Below are 8,469 nucleotides of genomic sequence, written 5' to 3' on the forward strand. Positions count from 1 at the left end.
AATCATAGATTACTTGCAGTATTTTAGACCATAAAAGAAACATTATTTTGTTTATCCAAGATGGATATCCACCTAAATTTTTATGAAATTAATTTCTTAAAAATTGTATAGTAATTTGTGAAACATCACTGATTTTAGGTAGCAAACATAAGCAACTTCTTACCTTAGAAACTGCATAATCATGTGAGGTTTCTTTAATTCAAATATATAACAAAGAATATACATTTATCATTTCAAACAAATAAGGTAACTTTTTAAAATGATGGTAGCCACAAGAAAAAAGTAAGTCTATGTTTCCTCAAGTTTCTTCTTGTCTACGCAGTTCAACAAATCTATCTTGTGAGAGAGAGTTGGGAGAGCAGCTTGGAACTCACATACTGGATCTTCAATTTATGCATTGCTGATTTCACCTCTTTATTTCTCAATGTATAGATAATGGGGTTCAATATAGGTGTAAAAACTGTAGAGAACACAGAAAGGACTTTATCCACTGGGAAGTTGCTGAAAGGCCATGCATAAATGACGATACAGGGCCCAAAAAAGAGAGTCACTACAGTGATGTGGGCAGTCAGAATGCTGCGGGCCTTGGCCAGGCCCACTGAGGAACGATGTTGTACAGTGATTAGGATAACCATGTAGGAGATCAGCAAGAGTAAGAATGAAGTCACTCCCATGAGACCACTGTCCAAAAGCATCAACACTTCAGGGACATAAGTATCTGTGCAGGCAAGTTTAATGACCAATGTAAGGTCACAGTAATAACTATCCACTATGTTTGGGCCACAGAAAGGCAAGTTTATAGTGAAAGCTAATTGACTCAGGGAGTGCATGATCCCAATGACCCAAGATCCTACCACCAGGCCTGTACACTTGCATAAGTTCATGATGGTTGTATAGTGGAGAGGTTTGCATATGGCTACATACCTGTCATAAGCCATGGCTACAAGAAGTACCATCTCACCACCAGCAAAGACATGGAGCAAGAATATCTGGGCCATGCAGCCCTCAAAGGAGATAGTCTTAGATTCATGAAGGAAATCATGAATCATCTTGGGGGTTGCATAAGTGGCTAGAAACACATCAAGAATAGAAAGGTTACTGAGCATGATATACATGGGTGTGTGCAGGGCAGGTTCAGAAATCACAGTAAGGACAATGAGGAGATTGCCTAGCACAATGGTGATGTACAAGAAGTTAAACAACACGAAGAAGAAATATTGTAGTTCCCAGGAACTAGAAAGTCCCAGCAGCACAAACTCAGCCACCCTAGAATAGTTTCCTTGATCCATGGTCTCAGGATGCAAGAGAAATACCTACAAAGAGAACATTAATTGATTATTATCAAGAACAAAAAAAAGTAGACCACAAAACTGAAGAGTCTTCTCAACATTAATTTGAAACGATTTAGAATTAGTCCTGTTAGGAAGTGGTTTATCTGTAATTCTGACAAATATTTCTTCTCTCAGTTGTCCTTACTAATGAAGGAAAGCTATAACTCCATTTTATACACTTGTGGGTTAAATCTGATGGTAAAGAAATAACAGAATTGTATTATGAAAACCACAATTAAGAGAAGAAGCTACAATATCCAGATTCTTGTACTAACTTCCTTGTGCTGCTGTTGTGCATTATCTGCTTGGGATTGCTAACAGGCAGCTTCAGTTCTTAGAGAATAGAGAATTCTCAAGAGACCATGTTTACATTTAATTTCCTGTTTTTTACTGTGGTTCTCCTTTTGCCTCTGTCCTTTCTCTACTACTTAACCTCCACAACTACACCATTAAAAGTGTTTAATACATAGTTTCTCTGAAGTTATGATGTCTGTTTTTGTTTGAAGTCCCTTGAAGCTAACATTGTATTATATGGAAATAAGTGAACAGAGATGGCCAGTATGTCAGAATAGAATACTGATAGATAAGGTAATGATAGCAATGAAATGCAAAGATCGAATTTAGTAACAGTGGTTGAAAAGGAGGAGTAAGTTAGGGGAAATTGGAGGGAGAGATGAACCATGAGAGACTGTGGACTCTGAAAACAAACTGAGGGTTTTGGAGGGGGTGGTTGGGTGAGCCTGATGGTTGGTATTATAGAGGGCACATATCTGATGGAGCACTGGGTGTGATGCATAAACAATGAATTCTGGAACAATTAATTCTGGAAAAGAAAAAAAAAAGACTATGATCTCAAAAAAAAAAAAGGGTAGATCATTTGAAGATCAACTGTAACATGTTATTTACCTATGTAGAAGGCTTCCAAAAGAAATAATTATATCCAGGATATAGAATTTGTAGGCTTTGATTAGGATTTCTGTCACTTAATAAAATAAGTTACATTCCTTAAAAAATACCTGGCAATACCATACTTTCTCAGTAGGCAAAAATTGAGATAATGAACAATGAGAACAAAAATAAATAACATGATAAAGAATTGAAATAATGAACTTGCAAATAGATTGTTAGATAATTGATTCTGCTTATGTTCTCTCGCAGCTTCTTTGGGAGAATGCAGGAAAAGCTTCTAAGGAGATAAATAAGGATTTGAGAATTTATTTTTTTTAATTGTGTTTAGAAACACAAGAATATTTTAATTGAAAGGAAGGCAGTTAGTTTATACTTTTTAAAGAAAGAATCTAATTTTTCATTTTCCATGATAATTAGAAGTGATAAGTGTCAGTCTCTGTAAAAAACTGAAAAAAAGGATGATGTCTATAGGAAAAACTAGTTTGAAACTGTTTTTACATGCGGTATGTGAACATTAAACTTTTTTTTTAATCATTTTTTTAAATTTATTTTCAGCATAACAGTATTCATTGTTTTTGTACCACACCCAGTGCTCCATGCAGTCCGTGCCCTCTCTAATACCCACCACCTGGTTCCCCCAACCTCCCACCCCCCCACCTCTTCAAACCCTTCAGATTGTTTTTCAGAGTCCATAGTCTCTCATGGTTCACCTCCCCTTCCAGTTTCCCCCAACTGCCTTCTCCTAACTCCCCATGTCCTCCATGCTATTTGTTATGCTCCACAAATAAGTGAAACCATTTGATAATTGACTCTCTCTGCTTGACTTATTTCACTCAGCATAATCTCTTCCAGTCCCGTCCATCTTGCTACAAAAGTTGGGTATTCATCCTTTCTGATGGAGGCATAATACTCCATAGTGTCTATGGACCACATTTTCCTTATCCATTCGTCCATTGAAGGGCATCTTGGTTCTTTGCTGCTATAAACATTGGGGTACAGATGGCCCTTCTTTTCACTACATCTGTATCTTTGGGGTAAATAGCCAGTAGTGCAATTGCAGGGTCATAGGGAAGTTCTATTTTTAATTTCTTGAGGAATCTCCACACTGTTCTCCAAAGTGGCTGCACCAACTTGCATTCCCACCAACAGTGTAAGAGGGTTCCCCTTTCTCCACATCCCCTCCAACACATGTTGTTTCCTGTCTTGCTAATTTTGGCCATTCTAACTGGTGTAAGGTGGTATCTCAATGTGGTTTTAATTTGAATCTCCCTGATGGCTAGTGATGATGAACATTTTTTCGTGTGTCAGATAGCCATTTGTATGTCTTCATTGGAGAAGTGTCTGTGAACATTAAACTCTTTACAACAATCTGGTGTGCCGGAGGTGGTTGTCTCCAGTTTTCATGTAAGGAAATTGAGACTCAGAAAGGTTAACTAATGTGTTCATGATTATACAAACAGCAAGTAACAAATCCAGAACCTCATCCCAGTTCTTCAGAGCTCTTTCCACAGTCCTTGACAGTGGAATCTCTAATGGAACCTAAAGGTATGGTTGAAGAATAGGCAAGTAGAATTATCAAGATTAGAAAATGAGAAAAAGTAGTTGATGTAAAGCCCTATTAAATATTACTAAATGTATCATAAATGCACTTGATGATAATAACCCTTTCTAGTTACAAAGGTAAGAGGCTGATATGTATTTTGTTTTCCAAAATTGTTAATGTTTTTGCCTTAAAGGGGTAAATTCTAGTTTAAAATGTATTAGCCTGGAAAACTTTATGCCCTGGTAATATTTACTAACTGGGTTGTTGCTATATTGTACTGTACAAAGGTTCTCCCAAAAGTAGCATTAAAAAAACAAGTGAAAAGGAAAAATAATCAAATGAATGAACAATGAATACTGTGACAAATTACTAAAATGGAACCATTCCAAAGAATATTTAGATCAATAATTATCACTTAGAATGAGAAGGGGCATCCTCCCTGGAGCATTCTCTTGTGGGGAAGGAAATTTGTATTCAAAAGGATAAAGTATGGGTTTAAGGAAGGATAAGGAATAAAACTATTCTTAACCTTATCTTTTAATTTGGTTAGTCACCTATGAAGTCACAACTTTCTTTTAGTAAAAGTGAATGAGAAATAAAGGGTTGTGGGAAGCAGGAGAAGAAAAATGCCAGAAATCTTCACAGAGAGTGATGCTTCATCCTTGTTCTGAATGCCATTTTTGTCTCGGTGCTGGACTGGGCTGGGATGAACTATGATAAAGATAAAATGATGTCACTGTGCTCTTGTAAAGTCTCTTCTCACTTTTTCAAAAGAAAAAGAAAACTTAGAACCAAAGGAGAGAAAAAAAAAAAAGCTCACATGTTACAGAAATTGATCCTTGAATCATTTTCTATCATACCCAAGTCAAATTGTATATACCAGACTAACATGGATATAAATATTTTACAGTCAAGGCAAAAGAATTTTCATAAAACTTTAAGTCCAAATATCATAAACCATTGCTTTAATTTCCTTTCTGTAGTTTATTAAAAGTCTCATCAACATTTTCCAAATATTAAATCCCAAGTAAATGTATCAAGCAAATGGTTGACATAAAATAAACATACCTGATTCAGTTATCTGAAGATTTGTAAGGAAACTGAAGTAAGTGTTGGCTTCTTTCAAATCAAATTCTCTTATAAGAGAGTAGAAAGAAAAGAGCTACATCAGATGTGTATATGCTTTTGAGCTGTGATACAACTACAGTAAATATTGACTTGGGCAAACCTCAGCATTCTTTTTCACCCTTTTTCCGTTTTATCATTTCTTTACTTCATTCTAGACTGTAGATTGGACTGGGACTATGGGAGAATAGATGTGTCCCATGGTGATTTTTTGTCATTACACATTCACTGATTTGTCAAACAGGGAAAATGGCCAGAGAGTCAAACTACTTTTACCTTTGTCTTAGCAACAAATCAAGCATTTCCCCTGTGTCTTACTTATTACCAATTATATGCACTATGTTTCCAATAGATTTAGGGAAATTTTGACATGTAGGGTTTCTGAAATACTTCAACAAGAATTGAATCTTCAGGGCCACCTGGGTGGCTCAGTTAGTTCAGCTCCGCCTTCAGTTCAGGTCATGATCCCAAGATCCAGAGGTTGAGTCCTGTATTGGGCTCCTTGCTCAGCAGGGAACCTGCTTCTCCCTCTGCTCCCCCTGCTTGTGCTCGCTTGCTCTCTCTCTGAAAAATAAATAAAATCTTAAAAAAAGATAATGAATCTTCAGTGATATTCCCCGACCTTAGTGGAAAAATGGAAAAATTCAGAGAACATCTAATCCCCCCAATGGAGATAATAAATTCCTCTTTTAATCTTAACTGTTAAATACCATTAATAGAGCATCCATTGTGGATGTATTCACATTCCTGGCATAAATTCTACTTAATTGTGGTATGTTATATGAGAATATCAGCCTGGATTTGATATGTTAACTTTTATGTAGGATTTTTGCATATAGCTTTACAAGTGAAATTTGCCTGTAGTATTTTGAAATTGTTTGTGCTACCACATCTAATTTTGGTACTGAGACAATGATAGACTCATAAAATTTAGTTGGAGTACTTTTATACCCTAATCCTATCTGTTCTTTGAAAGATTAGAAGACTTTGTGCATAAACTTCAGTCTGTCTTGGGACCTTATAGAAACTGGTATTATATGAAACTGGCATTTGGTGCCATATGTAAACCTGGTTAATTGGTCTTCTACAAGCTGTAAAATAAGATGTTCTGTGAAAGGTAAACACCACAACTTGTTATCATGAGTAAAACCATCAAAGCCAACAGGGTCTTGAGATATCTTTGAAGCTTATTGTGCTGGCCTGTACCAGACGTTGTCTGCATTACTCTCATTGCTAAAAATGGTGTATAGCATAGAACTACACTAGGATTAATTTTTTTACAAGAAGAAATAAAAACTAAATTTGTTTTTTACATACAGCAGCTCTGCTGAACAACAGATATCTGACTTTTAAATTGCAAAGGTATCAGAAAAGTTAATTTTTCATGTGTCATTTGTTGACTGTTTTGGTTCAAGAAAGAATGTTTAAAGCTTTTTTAAAAATACTTCAGTTCTTAATGTAACTGTACCCTTCTTCATGGAAAGTCATAACCAACATGGCTACAGTAAACTTCCTAGTGGAATCCAGCACCACTTGCAGACAGCTTCTTTAACATATTAATTGTATTTGGGTATAGGACTTTGGTGTTCTTGGGTCTACTGCCTGGACTGCAATATTTATAGCATTGTGCAATGACAACTAGAAGAGGCATTATACTTCACTGATGCTTGTCTGGTAATACTGCTTTGTTCTAATGGAAGCTTTATGTGATGTGTGTGAAATTTGTGTTTTTTATATATAAATGAGTATAGTTAGATTAGTCTTGTTGTAATGCCTGTTTTTAGCTATAAATAGGTAAATATGTACATGAGGGACTTCTGATTTTTTGCAGTGTTCAATCCTAGTTTTGACTTATATTAAAACATTCCATTTTTCTTTCAATTTTATGTGCCTTAGTTCTCAGATCCACTGATGTGTACAGGTAGTTTCTGTTTATGTACCGTACATAATCATGCTATTCATGTTATGTACATAACAAAAGCCGTGTAGGGAGGGAAACAGCCACTTGTTTAAATAATGTTTGCATATTCTTTGGGTAAAGACCCAATAGCAAAATTACTGGACTTATGGTAATTGTTTTTAATTTTTCAAAGACTTTATTTATTTGACAGAGATCGCAAGTAGGCAGAGAGGCAGGCAGAGAGAGAGAGGGGAAAGCAGGCTCCCTGCTGAGCAGAAATCCCGATGCAAGGCTTGATCCCAGGACCCTGAGATCATGACCTGAACCGAAGGCAGGGACTTTAACCCACTGAGCCACACAGGTGCCCCTCTACTTTTAATTTTTGATGAATTTCCTATTATTTTCCAGTGGCTACACCAATATATATTCCCACCAACAGTGAATGAAAAGTTCCTTCATCTCTACATCCTCACCAGTGCTGTTTCCTGTGCTTTTTATTTTAACCATTCTGACAGGTGTGAGGTAGATATCTCATGGTAGTTTTGATTTGCATTTCCCTGATGATTAGTGTTATTGAGCATGTGTTCTTATGTCTGTTGTCCATCTCTATTTTTTTTTTTGAGAAATGTCTATTCTTTTCTTCTGCCTATTTTTTATTTGGATTTTTGGGGTTTGGGGGTATTGCGTTTTTAAAGTACTTTATATATTTTGGATATATAGCTTTATCAGCTATGTCATTTGCAAGGATCTTCTTTTTTTAAGATTTTATTTTTTATTTGACAGAGAGAGAGAGAGAGAGAGAGAGATCACAAGTAGGCAGAGAGGTGGGCAGAGATAGAGGGGGAAGCAGGCTCCCTGCTGAGCAGAGAGCCAGATGCAGGGCTCGATCCCAGGACCCTGAGACCATGACCTGAACCAAAGGCAGAGGCTTAACCCACTGAGTCACCCAGGCGCCCCGCAAGTATCCTCTATTCAGTAGGCAGTCTTTTAGTTTTTTTGGTTGTTTCCTTTGCTCAGCAGAAGATTTTTATTTTGATACAGTTCCAGTAGTTTATTTGATTTTAATTTCCATTGCCTCAGCATTCATATCTAGAATACTGTTGTTACAGCCAATGTCTAAGAAATTACTGCATGTGCTCTCTTCTGGGATTTTTTTTTTTCTTCTGGGATTTTTATGGTTTCAGGTCTCACATTTAGGTCTTTAATCCATTTTGAGCTTATTTTTGTGTATGGTGTGCGAAAGTGGTCCAATTTCATTCTTTTGCGTCTACCTCGCCTGTTTTCCCAGCACCATTGCTGAAGAGACTATCTTATTCCCTCTGCATATTCTTGCCTCCTTTGTCATAGATTAATTGACCATATAATTGTGGGTTTCTTTCTGGACTCTCCATTCTGTTCCATTGGTTTACATGTCTGTTTTTGTGCCAGTACCACTACGTTTGATTACTACAGCTTTATAGTGTATCTTGAAATCTGGAATTATGATGCCTCCAGTCTTGTTTTTTTTCAAGATTGCTCTTGATATTCAGAGTCTTTTGTGGGTTCATACAAATTGTAGGATTATTCTAGTTCTATGAAAAATGCTGTTGGCATTTTGATGGGGATTGCATTAAATCTATAGATTGCTTTGGATAGTATGGATATATTAACAATATTTGTTC

General features: G+C 36.3%; 1 protein-coding gene across 1 annotated transcript; it reads right to left on the reverse strand.

Moving 5' to 3' along the window:
- Positions 1-332: 332 nt before the first annotated feature.
- Positions 333-7,167, reverse strand: LOC116867457 (olfactory receptor 4K15-like). The gene is made up of 2 exons (XM_032857087.1): positions 7,135-7,167; positions 333-1,292 (listed from the first exon to the last, which is right to left on the reverse strand). Exon 2 carries the CDS (start codon positions 1,287-1,289, stop codon positions 333-335), a length of 957 nt encoding a protein of 318 aa, XP_032712978.1. The 5' UTR covers positions 1,290-1,292; positions 7,135-7,167.
- Between the last annotated feature and the right edge of the window lie 1,302 nt (positions 7,168-8,469).

Source organism: Lontra canadensis, unplaced genomic scaffold (genome assembly GCF_010015895.1).
Source record: "Lontra canadensis isolate GAN:19392208 unplaced genomic scaffold, GSC_riverotter_1.0 scaffold12, whole genome shotgun sequence".
Taxonomy (NCBI): domain Eukaryota; kingdom Metazoa; phylum Chordata; class Mammalia; order Carnivora; family Mustelidae; genus Lontra; species Lontra canadensis.